Source organism: Somniosus microcephalus, chromosome 10 (assembly GCF_052327205.1).
Source record: "Somniosus microcephalus isolate GS21.2 chromosome 10, FLI_Smic_1.0, whole genome shotgun sequence".
In the NCBI taxonomy this organism is placed as follows: Eukaryota; Metazoa; Chordata; class Chondrichthyes; order Squaliformes; family Somniosidae; genus Somniosus; species Somniosus microcephalus.
Window position 1 is genome coordinate 180,109,748 of NC_140996.1, and position 19,635 is coordinate 180,129,382.

The 19,635-nt window shown below is 43.1% G+C and overlaps 1 protein-coding gene across 1 annotated transcript in view; it reads right to left on the reverse strand.

Moving 5' to 3' along the window:
• The window catches only part of lnx2a (ligand of numb-protein X 2a), a 262,548-nt gene that overhangs the window by 74,391 nt on the left and 168,522 nt on the right, over positions 1 to 19,635 (reverse strand). Inside the window, exons 3-4 of the mRNA XM_085999279.1 lie at positions 11,295 to 11,539; positions 5,141 to 5,275 (exon numbers count right to left, since the gene is read on the reverse strand). Of these exons, the coding sequence (XP_085855405.1) occupies positions 5,141 to 5,275; positions 11,295 to 11,539 (380 nt within the window). The remainder of the gene's footprint in view (positions 1 to 5,140; positions 5,276 to 11,294; positions 11,540 to 19,635) is intronic.

The window sequence follows — 19,635 nt, forward strand, 5'->3', positions numbered from 1 at the left end:
TTAACTTTGGACTCTTCCTTCACATGTGACGACAGTACATTTACAGGAAACAGATGCGCAATCGGCATTCCTTTCCTCAATGTGATTCCTTTGCCTGACATATTCCTCACGGTCACTGTAACTCTCCTTGACATCACAGCTGTCGGGGTCTGCAACTCTGGTCTCACCAGAAGCTCATTTGGAAACCGTGACTCTTCTGCAGGATCATCAGGTGACTCTATCAGAATGGCTTCAGTACCTGGCGTTCCAGGGAATTTTGGTATCCCAGGGATTCTAGCCACTCCTCCAGATCGCAGGGTGATAGGTTTGGCTCGAACGTACCACACAGTTCCTCTTTTGCTATCATCTACGTCGGAAGAAGGTTCAGGCAGTTTCTCAAAAGCCTTTTTGAAAACAGGGTGAATGTGTCTGGTGCTCAAGAAGTTTTCACCTCCCTGCTCTTTGCAGCTTGTCAGGAGTTGTCTCACTATGGGTGTATTACTGCCAACCAGTATGGAAACCTCACCTTTCACCATGGGGTCAGGGCAAACCAACACAAGTGCATCAATGGTCTCAGTGGTCCCTACATCAGCTTCCAAGAACTCCAACCTCAGCGACAAATAGCCATCATATGGGTAATCAGCAGGACTAAGGCCCCAGATCTGCAGAAGACTGATTGGGGTTAACGGCAAATGCGTCAGGTATCGGTCATAGAAGGATCTGTACAGTATGGTAACCTGAGAACCCGTGTCGACGATAGCTTTAGTATAAATGCCTTCAATCTGTATTGATACAGCAGAACTCGGCCCTACTAAACCTTCAGGTATGATGTCTTTCATATCCCCTCGTCTATTATTGCACTTAGCGGAACGTGTCTTAACTACAGGGACAGCAGGCCGTTCCGTTACTGTGCCCCTTTGTAGTTTCCCGACTTCTTGGTAAGTTTTATGAGACGGTCATTTACTTTTTTTAGATTTTCCTCACCTCTACATTCTCGCTTGAAATGTCCATCCTTTCCACAGTTATAACAAAAGACTCCAGGTCTATCTCCTTCATGGGGATATCCTTTAGAGGAATCATTCATTTTGCTGTTAGACTTTGCAGGGTGTTCAACCTTTTGCACCCGTGCGTCATCCCTTTCTGTGTTGGGCTTAGACCGAAAATGTGCCATCTCGGCTCTCATGACATTTATTTCCTTCTTCAGCTGTTCCATCTCAGGGTTGACATCACTCTTAGGAGTAGGAACTGTAACAGGAGTCACAAGCTTGGACATCACAGCACTCTTTGCTACATTCCGGGCCTGAAGCATATCCTCCTCCTCTCTGACTTCCCTTAGCAGCTCAGTGAAGGTAGGTGGATCTCGCAACTTATGGGTCATGCGTATGCGAAGAGCAGTCACGTCTTCGAGCAATGCACCTCGCACAACCTGTTCAATGCGGAACCGATTCATTTCAGGCAACTCAATCCCTCTTTTCCGTAACATACAATGGAGCAGTTTGTCTATTCTCAGCAGATAACTGGACAGCTTCTCTCCCTCACACTGGAATGTGCTTCTGAATCTGACCATCAAATCTGAAATGGTTTCAGTAGTTCCAAAGGCAGTTTCTAGAGCCTGCATGTAGTCAAAGGAAGTAGCAGAGGTGTTCTGCGCCTTTAAGAATCTTACAATGTCAGCAGCAGGACCCTTAAGGCTTTCTACTATTCTCTGCCTCTTCACATTGTCACTGCACTGCTATTCCTCTAGCAGAGGCAGGGTCTGCTCAGCCCAGGCGTCGTACTCCTCTTCCCCACTGGGAGTTGGTCTCACTCCTGAGAACATGCGGAGCTTACGGTATCCCTGAGCCTCGAAGGGCAGATTGGTGCATTTATCCACCAGAGAACTAATGGCACTGACCAACTGAGTGTTCATATCCAGGGCCGAAGGACCTATCAGACCTTTGACATCAGCAACAGTCTTTCCTTCTTGTCTCAAGAATGACAACAACTTGGTCTGAAACCCTTCTTCTTCCTTAGTAGTAATAGGGACAAACTGAACTGGCCAGGGACCAGCCTCTTCAGAAAGCCCAACTGCCTCAGGTAAACCATGACCTCTCAGGTTCTCTGATGTCTGGATCAACACAAACTGCTTCTTGGTAGCTGTATCCAAGTAGCGCTCAACTATCCTAACCTTTCCAAAGGCTTTGACACAATTCAGAGCCCTTAGCAAGACATCATCAGGGTCATCGTTAGCAACACCATTCAGCACAATGGCATGGGTAGTAGCTATCTGCTTCCGTTTGCACCAAGCTTCAACCTCAATAACATCCATCTTTTATGCTCAAACAGCCCAGTAGAAACCACAAACCACTCTCTTAGCAATGAGCATTCAATACTGTTAGTTTACTGACATAAATAGACCACAATTCCAGACGAGCCCCCAAAATGTAACCCCTTCACGGTTCTCTAGATATATGTGAGATGTGGTCTCTGTTGTAGACAGTATTCTATAGTCCAGTAAGGAGATCACTACTACAATGGCTTAATTCTAATTATCTTACTTTATAGTTTTAACGTCAGACAGTATAAGAAGATTACGGGTCAATGACCTAAATTAGACATTTGCATACATTAGAATGAATCTAGACATAATAAACATACATTCTCCATTTATATGGATTCAAAGGAGAATCTGTCCCTGTGTCCAAATTCGAGTGCACTCTTTCGTTGGCGCGCTTAAGTTGGAGCTCATGGTATGTATAATGTCTGCAAGACTTACGACTCCGAACCCCTTAGTTGAATTCTCTTCACGATCGCTGAATCCCACTTTGAGTTCTGGATGCAGAGCTACTAATACGAAGGGCGGCGGCCGAGTTTGGAAGCCCGGGACGGGATGCGGCAGCCATTTGCCTCCTGAGCCCTCTTTTCAGAGCTCCTGCCCTCTTTTCTTCCAGTCGCTCCCGTTTCCCGCTCGAAAAACCCGACTCCACCCCTTCCTCCTGGGGTTTCTGCCTGGAGACTGCGCAGCCTCACTGTCTACAACAGTTGATACTGGTGCAGAATTATGGAAAGTCTGCTCTTAGTCACATTGTGTCCTTAAAAGTTCTTGCCGTACCTTCACATGGGCAACTTTAACCCAGGGATTTATAACAATGATAATACAGTGTCTAAGTTAAAGATTGATAACCATACATAACATTTCCAGTGGGTATTACATCTACAAGATGCACTACAGCAACTCGCCAAGGCTTCTTCGGCAGCACCTCCCAAACCCACGACATCTACCACCTAGAAGGACAAGGGCAGCAGGCACATGGGAACACCATCAACTGCAAGTTCCCCTCCAAGTTGCACACCATCCTGACTTGGAAATATATTGCCGTTCCTTGATCGTCGCTGGGTCAAAATCCTGGAACTTCCTACCTAACAGCACTGTAGGAGTACCTTCACCACAAGGACTACAGCGGTTCAAGAAGGCGGCTCACCACCACCTTCTCAAGGACAGTTAGGGATGGGCAATAAATGCTAGTCTTGCCAGCAACGCCCACATACCAGGAACGAATAAAAAAAGTGAGAGATAATGTGGATTAATAGCTAGCTAAATGAAAGGAAGCAGAGAGTAGTCGTAAGGAGCTAGTTTGCAATAAAGGGGAACATAATGAGTGGATTGTACCCTGTTCAAAGTATACATAAATGAATTACAAACTCAATGTTAAATAGTTAAATTTGCAGATGGCACAAAGCTAGGGGGAGGGGTGGGAGGGGTCCACGGACTCAGAGGAAGCAGCCAAGATCTTACAAACAGAGCTCAACAGGATTTGCACCTGGGCTGATTGCTGGCAAATGAAATTCAACATGGACGAAGGCAACCTACTGTATATTTTAGAAGTAAAAAGAGGCAGATGTACTCCATGGACGTGATATAACTTACTATGCGTGAAGTTGAAAAAGACTTGGGATTGACTGTTGGTTGACTTGCTGTTCACCAAGTGTACACAATGTAAGGTGACAATAAAGAAAGCAAACAGAATGCCGGGTTATGTAGCCAAATCAGTCGAGTTCAAATCCAGAGGTTATGCTGAAACTGGAGTTTGCCTTAATCTCACTTGGAGTACTGCCTACAGTTCTGGTTACCATGACAATAGTGCAGAGGAGGCAATAAAGTTGTTCACTGGTTTTAGAGGAAAGAGCTACGAGAAATGACTTAAGAGGGCTCTTAACCTTTAAAGAAGAGATGTCTTAGAAGGTGTCCTACAGAAGCATTAACATATATGATACTTAATATGATAGTGGAAGTAAATTTAGGGCCAATGTTAGGGATTATTTCTTTACACTGATGGTGGCCAATAGGTTGCCTGGTTGAATGGATGAAATTAGGACAGTGGACAGGGGTGCATCACAGCAGAACCTCATCATTTAAGAAACAACTAGATGCTGTAATCAACAGAAGGAGGGTAGGAGTGGTACTCTGGAAGCAAGAGATCAAATAGGCTGGTGGGCCTTCTTTTTCTGAGCCTATGTTATGTGCGACTTGTCCCTTTAAAAAGTTAATGGATAGACAGGTCACTGTTTACCTTGTATGCGCTATTTGCTCTTTTGATGGATTTTTGTTTTATGGGGTGGGAGAGAGAGGGAAAAGTGATGAACGGATCACCTCATTTCCAATTTTCTTAGCTTGTTCCCCTCTCCTAAAGGTAGAGACTCTGAATATTGGCATGACGGCCTTCCGGTTGTTCACATAAATGACCACTCTCTGTCAATGAGTACTAACCGGCACTTCAACTGTGTGTGAGGGATGGAGGAAGGACATCACAGCCAAGCCTCACCTTGTTCTCACTTGATATCCATACCCGTGAACTTTCTAGCAGAATCACCAAATAATTATCAGGCTGACTTTCCCCCTTTTCTAGCCCAGGTCACGAAGGCCAATTCTGGTGCCCATCATTGCTCTGGCTGAGATCAGCTAACTCGACACAGACCAAGCAGGGACTGAACATGGGATCTTCCTGATTTGTGTGGCTCAGTATTACACCATCAAGGATTCCCTATTTCCTCCCGTGAGCATCAGTAGGGGTGCAGAAGTTGGTTCAAAATCTATTAAACACAAAGCTGAGGAACAACATTGTGAGAATGTGATTCTAGGGTAGCTGTTTAAACTGCAAGCAAGAATAAAGGGGAAGACCACCTTCCTCTGTAGTTGGACTCTGGGGTTCATCTCGGAGATCCCAGCTCGCAGTGCTGTTTGTTCGGTGAAGATGAATGCTGGAATTTGTCAGCTGCCTTTTAGGACGGATTGGCTGAATATCCATAGAACGAATACCTGCAGATCCAGAAATAAATTCACTTAAAAACTATTCTATAGCCCCAGAAATAAGCAAATATAATTTGAATACATCCTTTGACTGATCAGTCAAAAATAATTCCTCCCTGCTGTATCTCAAAAAAGGTAAGCTTCTGCATGTTTGTGGGTAGGACAGTCCAGTTACATATCAAAATAGGAGTAAGCAATTTAGTCCCTCAATTCTGTTCTCCCATTCAATTATATTGTGGCTAAAAATTTCAGCACCAGTCTTTTGGGGAAGAGAGAGTTCCAGATTTGCACTAGCCTTTGTGTGAAAAAAAGCTTCATGATTTCACTTCTAAATGGCCTAACACTAATTTTAAGACTATGCCTTCTTGGTTTACCCCACCAGACAACATAGTTTCTCTTTATCTATCCTATCGAATCCCGTTATCATTTTAAACTTGTGCATTAGATTACCCCTCAACTGTCAAAACTTAAGGGAATACAAGCCAAGTTTATGCAACCTGTCCTTATAATTTAACCCTTTAAGCCCCAACATCATTTTGGTGAATCTGTGCAAGGCAAATATATCTTTCCTGAAGTTTGGTGTCCAGAACTGAACACAGTCCTCCAGATGATGTCTGACCAAGGCTCTACAAATGAATTCCAACTATCTTGAGATAAAGGCCAACATCTCATTAGACTTTATGATTATTTTTTTGTACCTGTGCACTAGCTTTTAGTGAAGTGTGTACGTGGACTCCTAAACCCCTTTGTTCCTCCACAGCTCCTAGTCTCTCACCATTAAGAAAATGCTCCAATTTGTCTCTCCGATCCAAAGTGGATGGCATCAAACTTTCCTACATTGAACTCCATCTGCCATAGTTTTGCCCACTCACTTAGTCTGTCTATGTCTCTTTGTAACTTCCTACTTCCATATACACCTTACTGTGCCTCATAACTTAGCATCATCTGCAAACTTGGATATACAACTCTCCATTCCTTCAGCCAAATCATTAATATATATGGTGAAAATCTGAGGCCCCGGTACAGATGCTTGGGGAACCATCACTTGTCACATCTCACCAATCAATCAGAGAATGCCCTTTATCCTTACTCTCGGTTTTCCTACCTCCCAACCATTTATCAACCCATGTCACAAGGTTACTTCCAATTCATACGCTCTTATTTTGTAGTCTGTTATGTGATTTCTCCCTCCCTCACTTCTTAAATAATGGAATGATGTTTGCAGTTTTCCAATCCAAAGGCACAATACCTGACCTAGAGAGATTGGGAAAATTATGACTATCGCATCTGCAACTTCTTCATCTATTTCTTTTAATACCCTGGGGTGGAAGCCAGCAGGTCCTGGAGCTTTGTCTATCTCAAGTTCCATTATTTTCTCTATTAACTTTATTTTTACTTATATTAAATCCACCAAGTTCCTCCTCTTGACTTATTTTTAGGTTCTCATGAAACACTGATATTTTGTCCTATTCCTCCACTGTGAAAATGTATACATAGTAATTTCATTATAGTCTCACCTGCATTCATCTTTAATTGGCCCTCATTTTCCTTTACCACTCTCTTTCTCCTAATCCATTATATAAATATAAAAACTTTTGCAGTTGGGTTTGATATTCCATGCAAGTTTTTTTTTTCATATTCCCTTTTTGCATCTCTCATTGTTTTCTTTGTACCCCTTTGTTGCTTTTTATAGCTCTCCCAGTCCGCTGGATTGCCATCTCGACAGACGCTGTTGATGCTAAATCCTTGGTCAATCTGAATGGAGGAATGCTGAAAAACTCTGACCACATCATTTTACCTACTGCAGCTGATCAGTGCAAACTGGTAAACTCAGCCCCTCCTCCTCCACGGGAAGCAGAGTGTAAATGTCAGTTCAGACAGATTGCAACTCAGGTTTATTTGGCAGTCGCACTGGCCTAACATTGCAGCTACTTAGAGCCCCTAAAAAAAACTCATGAACAAGGGCAGCACGGTGGCATAGTGGTTAGCACTGTTGCCTCACAGCGCCAGGGACCCGGGTTCGAATCCGGCCTCGGGCGACTGTCTGTGTGGAGTTTGCACATTCTCCCCATGTTTGCGTGGGTTTCCTCCGGGTGCTCCGGTTTCCTCCCACAGTCCAAAGATGTGCGGGTTAGGTTGATTGGCTATGATAAATTGACCCTTAGTGTTAGGGGGATTAAATACGTGGGGTTACGGGGATAGGGTGGGATATGTGTTGGTGTAGGGGTTACGGGGATCGGGTGGGATATGTGTCGGTGCAGGCTCGATGGGCCGAAATGACCTCTATCTGCACTGTGGGGTTTCTGTGAATCTCCATTTGCATTTGATCAATAGACACTGGCCACAGCAAAGAGAATTCAAAATACATGATTTAGTTATAAAAATACAGGGGAAATTTTAACCCCCAAAAATGGGTGGGCTAGGATCGATGGGAGGTTAAAGTGTTAAAAATGTGAATCCTGATGTCAACCCACCCACTTCCGGGTTTGACAGTGGCGGGACGGGCAGCCAATCCACTCCCAGGAGGCGGGTAGGCACTTTAAATATTATAATGAGGCTGGAAGCCTCTGATTTAACCTGTGCAGATTTAACTGTGGCCGGCCGGGGATTCCAGGCGTCGGGATTCCCAGCAGCTGCAGTGAGGCGAGGACAGCCTTGGTGCTTCTGCCTGGCCCCCCAAGCTCCCCCCCCATCAGCCCCCTCCTCTGTAGAAATCACCCCCCCCCACCACGGGTCAGGGATCGGAACCCCCCCCACCCAGGTCGGGGATCGGACTCTGCCACCCGCATCCCACCCCTAGCGTCGGGGCTCGCACCTAACTGTGGTGGCGGCCTCCTGTCATGCTGTAAAAACTCCACAATGTGCGGGGAAACCCCCCTTTCTATCGGCCACCCCCCTGCTCCAGGCAGGTCAAAAACTTAAAATTCCAGCCACATAGTAAGCAGTCGTTTCTCCGCGGTTTCTGCTGATAGTCCACCGAACCTACAGTGGGAGATCAGAACAACCCTTGTGGAAACTCCAGGTGTTGATGTTCTACATCCCAGTGTCTGTCACATCCCATACTACACCGAATAGAGTACTCACGACCTTGTATTAGTATATCCCTCATTAAATAACAGCTCAGATACGGAAACAAGTTCCATGCTTAAACCCAACTTATACAATTTTACAAATGAAAAACCATCAATGTTTTTAATTAATTGTGTAACTGAAACTCACTGTGAGGCTGTTTTCTCTTTGAAACTCATGATTTCAACCATGTTAGCTTTTCTGCACCTCCTGATATCCAATATCAGATTAGTTTTCCTTAAACATAACAATAATGGAGGTCTTTATTACTTGCATCGTAGCAGCTTTGAGCAAGTTTATTTTTTAATGTTAAGAAGGCAAATGGTATGTTGGCCTTCGTAGCGAGAGGGTTCGAGTACAAGAACAACGATGTCTTGCTGCAGTTGTACAGGGCCTTGGTGAGACCACACCTTGAGTATTGTGTGCAGTTTTGGTCGCCTTATCTGAGGAAGGATGTTCTTGCCATGGAAGGAGTTCAGCGAAGATTCACCAGGCTGATACCTGGGATGGCAGGAATGATGTATGAGGAGCTTAGAAGAATGAGAGGGGATCTTATTGAAACTATAAAATTCTGACAGGACTGGACAGACTAGATGCAGGAAGGATGTTCCTGATGGTCGGGGAGTCCAGAACCAGGGGTCACAGTCTAAGGATAAGGGGTAGGCCATTTAGGACAGAAATGAGGAGGAATTTCTTCACCCAGAGAATGGTGAACCTGTGGAATTCTCTACCACAGAAGGCAGTAGAGGCCAATTCATTAAATATATTCAAGAAGGAGTTGGATATATTTCTTACGGCTAAAGAGATCAAGGGATATGGGGAGAAAGCAGGGACCGGGTACTGAAATTGGATGATCAGCCACGATCGCATTGAATGGCGGAGCAGGCTCGAGGGGCCGAATGGCCTACTCCTGCTCCTATTTTCTATGTTTCTATGTTAATTTAAAAGTTACAGCGATTGCTAAACATTTGTGCCAGGAATTTCCTTGGGAGTTCTCCAGATTGACAACTGTAAAAAATTTAGCGGAAACCCCAGACAGACACATAAATGGGATTTCCACCAATCATCTGCTGAAGTTACGGCAGCCAATTTTGAGAATTCCTGAGAAAATTCCGGCGTTGGTATCAAATGTTTTATATGCTGCATATGTATTGCTAAAAGCTCATAGTGCAGTCTGAAGGACCAATGCAATTCTGAAGAGCTGCCCAGCTCAAAAACATTAAGAGGTATCATTACTTGGGTAATTTGCTACAATTAAGTGAAGTTTCAGCTTTTGCTAAGCTAGGGCACAAAATTTATGCATTGGTAAAATGAAAACTTTGAGAAAAAAATGTACTTTGTTATTTAGGTGGCGCAGCAAATTGCCATTTAAATGTGATCAAAACTCTAATGGAGATATTTTTATATAATCAGAAATTTCAGCAAAAAAGGGGGCCATTTCGCTCTTCGTACTTCTGGAGCTTTCTACTCTAATTCTATTGCATTCGCTTTCCTCCCTCCCCCTACCCCGTATTTCTGTTGTTCACGTTTTGATCCAATTCCCTCTAAATACTGCGATTGATTTAGTTTCCTGTGGTAATGCATTATTGTGATAGCCACTTGTAGTACTACATTCTGAATCACCTCTGCGGGAAAACATTTTGTCTAACTTCCATCATTAATTCATCTCTAACAAAACCTTTGTTCATAACACACAAACTACCTCAGTAATGTTGAGATGCAAGAGGGCTATCTAGCAGGAAAGTGGGGAGAACGACAAAAGGGGCAGAGAAAGCAGTGGCAAGGGCAGATACCTATGTGTGTTTATTTGGACGACCTACCAGTCACATCTTGTAACTTGCAATAAATGTTTATAGATGGTGTAAAATATTTATTTGGCTGTATTAAAAGCAGTAAACTGCTTTGGTAGCTTGTTAATGTTTGCAAAGAATATGACTCTGAATTTGCGGACAGCAGCGTAGCTGAGGAGTACGCCACCTACCTCGGAATGGAACTTGCACTTCCCAGATGCGAACCCCCCTTTGTGAGGTTACTTTGAAACTCTGCGGAGTTGTGCGCAGCGTAGTCGCCCACGGATCCCGGGGCTCACAGTTGTGCGTAGCCATACCCGGGACCGTGCTTTTACTAGCCAATCAGGAAACATTTCAACTTGACATCAAAGAACTTGTAAATTAAACGGTGTGATACTAAGTATATTTATTTGACAAGTACAGTACTTGGCTTTAAAAAGCACAGGGAATACTTTGGAGTAAGTACAGTTATTTACTGGAAGACTCTGCAAGATTTAAAAAAAATTAAAACTATCTCATCCCTCACACTGAACCTTTACAGCTTTTATGTGTTTGTTTTTAAGTATTATACAAATTTCTCATCCCCCCTCCCCTTATGCTGTGTAAACAGGCTCCTGCGTCTGTTTGCACCAGCCGTAAAATTTTCCAACGCAGTAGGTAGGCAATTAGCCCAACTTTTTCCCAGCACATCATTTCAATAAGGACTTGAAAGTCGCACCAGATCATCTGTCTATTCGGAACTTGACAGATCGCAAGTTCGAGATTTAGCGCATGCGGAAATACCGACCGCAAATTTAGGGCCAATGTATTTTAGATCATATTCACTTGAAAATACATATGTCTGCATCACCAGAAACTGGAATTCATTTTCTTATTATAAATGTTATGGTAGTTCAGTCCTTCTTACAAGATTAGTCAAGTTTCTTGTTCTTTTCTTATCTGAATATTGGAAAGGGATTCCTGATAATGAAATGTGAAAACATATACATTTTTTGAATGAAGTTTCCAAGTTTGGAAAAAAATGCCAAAATAAATTCCATCAGCTCTTTGATGTTATCAAAGTAAAAAAAAAATCTAAGATTAGTGGTAAAAATTTGGTTCTAAGTTAATCAGAATTGTAATAATTGTTACTTCAAATCTGCAACTGCTTGGCAACTTCAAATACTCACTGTTTTCCTCTGTGCTTCCTTCAAAGGCAAGATTGTCTAGGCCATGTTCATCTGCACAGGTTGATGCTGCTGAAGCAATGCTGCATCCCACAGTTGCTATTTCAATTTGTAATTGGTCTGTATCTGATGGTGCATGTATCTGTTGTCCTGCCACAGTGGACCTGCTGTCACTTCCAGTCTCAGTTTGTAATCCACAAGACCCGCGTGTCTCTAAAGCAGCTCTGTGGTTTGAAGCTCCAGAGCACCTATAAAAACAGAACCAAAAATATTTTAGCCAGCTTTGAAAGATCGGAAAGATAGGAAATGCTGACATTCCACAGAATTCTTAAAATTTCAGCGATTTCAGAGAGAAACATGAACAGTAAACCTTAGAGCAATCGATAGGTTATTTGCATTTCTTATAAGTTTAAAATACATACAGGTATGTATTGCCCTTTTAATTAGCCCATTTTGCTCACCTTTCCATAGGAACCTATGGTCCCTCCACCATGGCATCAAACCACCTGTTAAATAATTCCAGAGCTTTTAACCTCCATTAACTTACCTGGAAGGCCATTCCAGTCATTGAGGAAAGAAGTTAAAAGACAATAATCTAGCTTTTATGATTAGGCATATGTCCGACCCAAAGTGGTGTGGTATGAGAGCAGTAACTGCCCAAGCTGCAGTGTGTTGACTCCGCAAGTATTTCTTAGATCAGTGTCATTTGATTAGGAGCTTGTTTGTTGGTTTGCATGAAATTGTGTGCTGCTGCAGAATTTTAAGACCTGGAGCAGCTTAAAGTGGAGGCTTGGTCAATTTGGAACCCAGGAAGCTAGTTCAAAAAAGCACCAGCTTTAGGACGTACAGGAGGCTAGAGTGCCCCATGTCTTGAGGCGGGTCATTGAAATTCTCTTGGAGGAAGTGATGCAGAAGAAAGGAACCTTCTTTGCCAGTCCTTAAAGAGCAGCTTAGTCGGAATGAGAGGAGGTGTCCTCTAGTATGTCATGAGCAACATACAATGCACTGGGAGACATTGTAGGAAGACGTTTATTAACTTTACTAGGTCAGCCAGATTAGAAGAATGGATAATTACTTTCCAGTAATGCAGTAATCAACTATTGGTGAAGTCACTTGGGACTACACTAAGCAGTGTGCTGAACATGGCGACTCAGGTAGAGGAGTTCACTGGCCACACATGTGCACAGTCTTGCATAGCCGTTTGCAAGACTGGAGGCGCCCCCCTCCTCCCCATACCAGAGTCTCAAGTGCAGTCATTGCTTCTCCTAGGTTTGCTCAGACCGCTGTCATATAGGCCTGGGATTCCAGAGTGGAATGGACCATCACTTCCGGCTTTGGAAAGGCTCAGGGATTAGTTACAGAATCATTAAGCAAGGCTTCACTAATCTTATTGGTGCCAATAGGACATCTGTCACACTGATCAGTGGTGATGGTGAGGCAGCATCCAGCAATAGGATCATTGCCAAAATCGGTATGGATGATGGTGCGATCTCATTATGCCAACACATTTGATTATTTGGTCAATGCTTTTCGATGCCTGTACATGGCAGAAAGCATGCAGGCCCAGGCTGCTCATGCAGTAGTGGAAGTTACGGCATCTGCAGCAGGTCTACCTCAGGATTTAGTTGCTGGGAGGCAAGGGGCATCTCAATCCCAAGAAATGCATATGCACACACTGCAGCCAGCCATCATTTGTGGACAAACCAAAAGACTAGGTTTTAGAGCGTTTGCATCACACAATGTTACCAAAGGGAAGGACTGTGGAAGCATTCACATATTTAACAGTCTGGAATTAAAAATCTGGTTGCACTGAAGGTGTGCGCGCACAAAATGTTCTTGCAAAGGTTTGCAAACACGTCTCATCAGGTGGCAAGAATGTGATATTTGGGAGTTGCCTGGAAGATTTAAGGCATTGTAGCTGAACGCACATGCGTGGAAAGCACGGAAAGATGTAGACAGTGGCCATATTTTCAAGTTAAGAGATCTCCTGCATAAAAGTTTGCCAAATAGCGCTTACAGGTGCATCCTCTTCAGACGTCTCCCGCTCTTCTTGCTGGAGCTCTTGCTGTGGCTGGATACCTTTCTTCTCTGAGGCTACTATGATGATGCCTGTTTGCACGGTGAAGTTGTGTAGCATGTAGCACACTACCATGATCTTTGAAATTTGGGCTAGCTGCATTGCAGGACATCCCATGACCTATTAATTCAACAGGTCTCGCTAAAGTATTTGTTTATGTAAAAATATTCAAGATAAAAAAAAACACATCAAATGGGTAGTTAAAGAGCTTTAAAGATACTACTGATTAGCCTGAATTTGCTGTTCTTTTCTGGCTGAATGAATGAGAACGTTTACTATTCACGAGAGATGCAACAACTCTGGTATAATGAGGAAAAGCTCAACTACATCGGCAGATTGACATACTACACAACCTCTTAAAAAAGGTTTTCTGGAGTAATGCCTTGGCAACACAATTTGCTGGAACACCAATTCAAGGTGGCATGAAGTGGTGAAATGTGGGCTGTTGATAAGTAGTATCTCATCACGCCATATAATCCACCCATGGCATGCAGAAAGGCATTACTGGCCTGTTACTCAAGACCATCCAAAAGTTTCACCTGATTGCACAGTGACACAAGAATATTGCATCACATTATGGTATTTGGTTAGATTCATTTTGTAGAAGACTGGCTCTGAAGTTAACCTAATGGACACAAAGCCCTCTTCCTTGTTTCTCCAGAATGTTACCACACGGAATTCTCTCAAGTCTTTTTTAAGTCAGCTTAGAATCATAGAATAGTACAGCACAGAAGGAGGCCATTTGGCCCATCGAGTCTACACCGGCTCTTACAAAGAGCAATCCAGTTAGTCCCACTCCCCAGCTCTTTCCTCATAACTCTGCAATTTTTTTCTCTTTTCAAGTATTTATCCAATTCCCTTTTGAAAGCTACTATTGAATCTGTTTCCACCACCCTATCGGGCAGTGCATTCCAAATCCTAACCACTCGTTGCGTAAAAAAGTTTTTCCTCATGCCGCCTCTAGTTCTTTTGCCAATCACCTCTGATTATCAACCATTCAGCCATTGGAAACAGTTTCTCTTTATTTACTCTATCTAAACCTTTCATGATTTTAAACACCTCTATCAAATCTCCTCTTAGTTCTCTGCTCTAAGGAGAACAACCCCAGCTTCTCTAGGCTATCCACGTAACTGTAATCCCTCATCACTGGAACCATTCTAGTAAATCTCTTCTGTACCCTCTCCAAAGCCTTCATGTCCTTCTTAACGTGTGGTGCCCAGAACTAGACACAATACTCCAGCTGGGGCTGAACTAGTATTTTATATAGGTTTAGCATAACTTTCTGACTTTTTTATTCTGTGCCTCCATTTATAAAGCCCGAGATCCCATATGCTTTATTAACTGCTTTATTAACCTGTCCTGTCACCTTCGAAGATTTGTGCACAAACACCCCCAGGTCTCTCTGTTCTTGCACCTCCTTTAAAATTGTACCATTCAGCTTGTATTGTCTCTCCTCATTCTTTCTACCAAAATGTATCACCTCACACCTTTCTGCACTGAATTTTATCTGTCATGTGTCCGCCCATTCCACCAGCCTGTCTATGCTCTCTTGAAGTCTATTACTATCTTCCTCACTGGTTACTGCACTTCCAAGTTTCGTGTCATCTACAAATTTTGAAATTATGCCCTGCACCCCCAAGCCCAAGACATTAATGTAGATCAAAAACAGCAGTGGTCTGAGTACTGAACCTAGCACTTGGTGGAATCACCAGAGAAACTTTTACTTCCACCTGAGTGATGGGTTCTCCAAGAGTTCAGATACTTTGTTGTAAATTCTGTGGATAGAATTTAAAGAAATATATGTTGCTTATGGGTGATATTTTATAATTACAACATGAGAAAAACCAGGAATAAGAAAAGGCCATTCAAGCCATAGAAACGCACCACTCTTCCTTTCAAGCCTGAAAAGTCCAGATTTCACTAATCTTTCCTCATAAATCAATCCTCTGATGCTCTGGGGCTCTTCTCCGAACAGCGCTACAGGGCAAAGGGTAGTAAATTTGACAAGCTTACAAAGTGCTTTTACATTGACTGTTTAATTCAGGTCACAGGAAAGTAGCTTCTGTACATAGGATCCGCACATTCAGAATGACAGAATTGATTCCCTCATCCCATCAGCAGAATCGTATACCTTTACAATTCAAGTTAAACAAGCTCCACGTGTGAAAGTGCCTACATGTAGGGGTTGATTTTAACCGCCAGCGGGTTTCAGACTGGTGGGGCGAGTGCAAACACTTTGTACTTTACATAGTGTACTTTAACTCCTGGCTTCAGTTGCATGCTCCGGTCAGCTGCCTGTCCAAAATGAGCAGAAAGTGTCAGCTGGCCGGCGAGTGGAAGTTTGAGCAACCAGAGCCCACTAGCTAGCACGATTTATCCACAAACTGTCAATTCTACTTAGTGTAAGAGAAAAGTTCCATCAGGATTGGCTTAGTTGTCAACCATTTCCTCAGCACTGGCACACAGTTCGATACCATGACTGTGGTGGGAGCCGTTTCCTCTATCTCAATCTGTTCACTGAATCTACTTACTTGGGCCTCTTCCTGACTCTTTTTCCCACTAGCATCCTCCTCCTCCTGCACAGCATTAACAATTTCCATGTAAGTCAGCAATTTGGACATCAGGACATCCTTATCAACACCAACAATGGATTCAAAACTCATGTCTGTTGGCAATCAGAACAGAGAACTCATTCGTTCAAAGAGGTTTGCTGCTTCAGTGTCAGTCATTGGTGCCTTTGTGGGATCCTCAATTGTGTTGGATGCAGCTGCTTCCTCTGCTGGGGAGATGAATTTACAGTGACAAAAGCAGCTGGCAATAGATTCTGCTTTTAGATGCAAGCCCCACAGTTGTCAACTATCAAGGCAACTTTGTTGTCTTGCAATGCCAAGCTTCAAAAAAAAAGAGCAATAGTCATGCATGCCTTTCTATTGTTTCTTTGTTACAGGGAGAGCAACACCACCTGAAAAAAAGAGTTTTTTTTAGGAATTCTCAATCACCAGCAGCTTGCTTTCCCCACCAGTCATGCCAAAAAGAGGAAATAGGGCAACAATAAAAGGATTTAAACTAGTACGGTCTGATGACAAAACAGTCCAAAAAGTTTTTATCACACTTTTTGTGACAAGCCAAATGTACTTCACGTGTATATTTCATTAATAAACATCTATCACTATTCAGTAACCAAGGACGTAAAGCACTCAAAACGATCACAGCAATCGCACACTGCTTTTCATCTTAACATTTTACCAACAAACACACAAAAAGGTTAAAGTACACAAGCATACGCCACACAAATGTGAGTACAGTTACCACTGCTTGTAGTGAGTGCATCGGTACTAACGCGATTTGCCCGCTATACATGGTGGTCAGTTTAATAGAGTAGCGCTATTGATATTGAACAAGACTATGGCAAATCACTAGTGAATAAACTAAACAAGACTGTATGCAGTGTAACTAGCTTTATTTAAACAAGTCGTAACCTCACACAAGGTACTTGGACCTTAACGAGGTGCTATTATTCAACGTTCGTTATTGCAGTCAGTGCCACATAGTACGAGCTGTAACCAGATACCAGTTAGAGGTGATTAAGTATACAGTGGAATTGCACCTTAATGAGTAAACACCTGTTTCTGCCCGAAATACACGGAGCACTTAACATGTTGTAAATGACTATAATGGAAATGGTTAGCGTTTTTTTCGTCACTTTAAGCGTGGGCGGTTTCAGTGGTGTATTGAGAGTACATGCCCAACCAATGATGTCTTTTACTCATTTTGCACTTAGTCACATCTTTATTCCCAATTACATTCTCCATAGCCATGTTCATCTAAACAATCTTATATTTCTGATATGTTCTTATATATCTAAATTAGAAGGTAAGAACATAAGAAATAGGAGCAGGAGTAGGCCATTTGGCCCCTCGAGCCTGCTCCGCCATTCAATAAGATCATGGCTGATCTGGTCTTGGCCTTAACTCCACTTTCCTGCCCGCTCCCCATAACGCTCGACTCCCTTATCGTTCAAAAATCTGTCTATCTCCACCTTAAATATATTCAATGACTCCGCCTCCACAGCTCTCTGGGGTAGAGAATTCCAAAGATTCACGGCCCTCAGAGAAGAGATCCCTCCATTTTAAATGGGCAACCCCTTATTCTGAAACTATGCCCCCTAGTTCTAGATTCCCCCATGAGGGGAAACATCCTCTCTGCATCTACTCTGTCAAGCCCCTTCAGAATCTTATACGTTTCAATAAGATCACCTCTCATTCTTCTAAACTCCAATGAGTATAGGCCCAACCTGCTCAACCTTTCCTCATAGACAACCCCATCATTTCATGAATCAACCTAGTGAACCTTCTCTGAACTGCCTCCAATGCAAGTATATCCCTCCTTAAATAAGGAAACCAAAACTATACACAGTACTCCAGGTGTGATCTCACCAGTGTCCTGTACAGTTGTAGCAAGACTTCCCTACTTTTATACTCTATTCCCTTTGCAATAAAGGCTAACATTCCATTTGCCTTCCTAATTACTTGCTGTACCTGCATGCTAACTTTTTGTGTTTCATGTACAAGGACCCCCAGATCCCTCTGTACTGCAGCATTTTGTAGTCTCTCTCCATTTTAATAATAATTTGCTTTTTTATTTTTCCCACCAAAGTGTATAACCTCACATTTTCCCACATTATGCTCCATCTCCCAAATTTTTGCCCACTCACTTAACCTATCTATATCCCTTTGCAGATCCTTTGTGTCCTCCTCACAACTTGCTTTCCCACCTATCTTTGTACCATCAGCAAATTTGGCTACATTACACTCGGTCCCTTCATCCAAGTCATTAATATAGATTGTAAACTGCTGAGGCCCCAGCACTGATCCTTGTGGCACCCCACTACAGGAAACTTTGTGCTATCCGGCACCGAGCTGTTGCCGTCCCATCAAAACTGCCGAACAAACCAGCGCTAATGTTGAAACATACGGAGATTTTGAGCTCCTTATCTGGCAACAAACCCTGTTGCTTAGCAACAGCTTCTAAACAGTCAGCCGTACCTTGCAAGCGTCTCTGTCGCTTAGCAACAGCTTCAGCGAGACCTTGCAGAGCCTGACTGGTGAAAAAAAAGCAACGAAAAGAAAAAAAACCTAACAAAACAGCTCCTGATTTTTGCCGGTGGCTCGAGCATTCCGGACAGTTAACCTCCGGATAAACCAAAGTTTCCTGTAGTTACAGTTTGCCAACCTGAAAATGACCCATTTATCCCGACTCTGTTTCCTGTTAGTTAGCCAATCCTCTATCCTGCTAATATATTACCCCCAACATCATGAGCTCTTATCTTGTGCAGTCACCTTATCAAATGCCTTCTGGAAATCCAAATACACTACATCTACTGGTTCCCCTTTATCCACCTTGCTCGTTACATCCTCAAAGAATTCTAGCAAATTTGTTAAGCATGATTTCCCTTTCATAAAACCACGCTGACTCTGCTTGATTATATTGTGATTTTCTAAATGTCCTGCTACTACTTCCTTAATAATGGACTCCAGCATTTTCCCAATGACAGATGTTAGGCTAACTGGTCTATAGTTTCCTGCTTTCTGTCTCCCTCCTTTCTTGAATAGGGGCGTTACATTTGCGGTTTTCCAATCCGCTGGGACCTCTCCAGAATCCAGGGAATTTGGTAGATTACAACCAATGCATCCACTATCTCTGCAGCCACTTCTTTTAAGACCCTAGGATGCAGGCTATCAGGTCCAGGGGACTTGTCCACCTTTAGTCCCATAAGTTTGCCTAGTACTTTTTCTCTAGCAATAGTGGTTATTTTAAGTTCCCCCCTCCCTATAGCCCCTTGATTATTATTATTGAGATGCTTTTTGTGTCTTCTACTGTGAAGACCGATACACAATATTTGTTCAAAGTCTCTGCCATTTCCCTGTTTCCCATTATTAATTCCCCAGTCTCTAAGGGACCAACATTTACTTTAGTCACTCCCTTTTTCTTTTATTCGTTTATGGGATGTTGCTGTCACTGGCAAGGTCAGTTTGGGACATTGGCTGAAAGGTATGATTCTGTGAGTATGACTATGTCAGGCTGTTGTTGACTAGTCTGTGGGACAGCTCTCCCAATTTTGGCACAAGTCCCCAGATGTTGGTGAGGAGGACTTTGCAGGGTCGCCTGGGCTGGGTGTGCTGTTGCCGTGTCCGTAGCCGGTGCCGAGGTCGATGCCAGGTGGTCCGTCCAGTTTCATTCTTACTATGTTTCGTAGCAGTTAGTTAC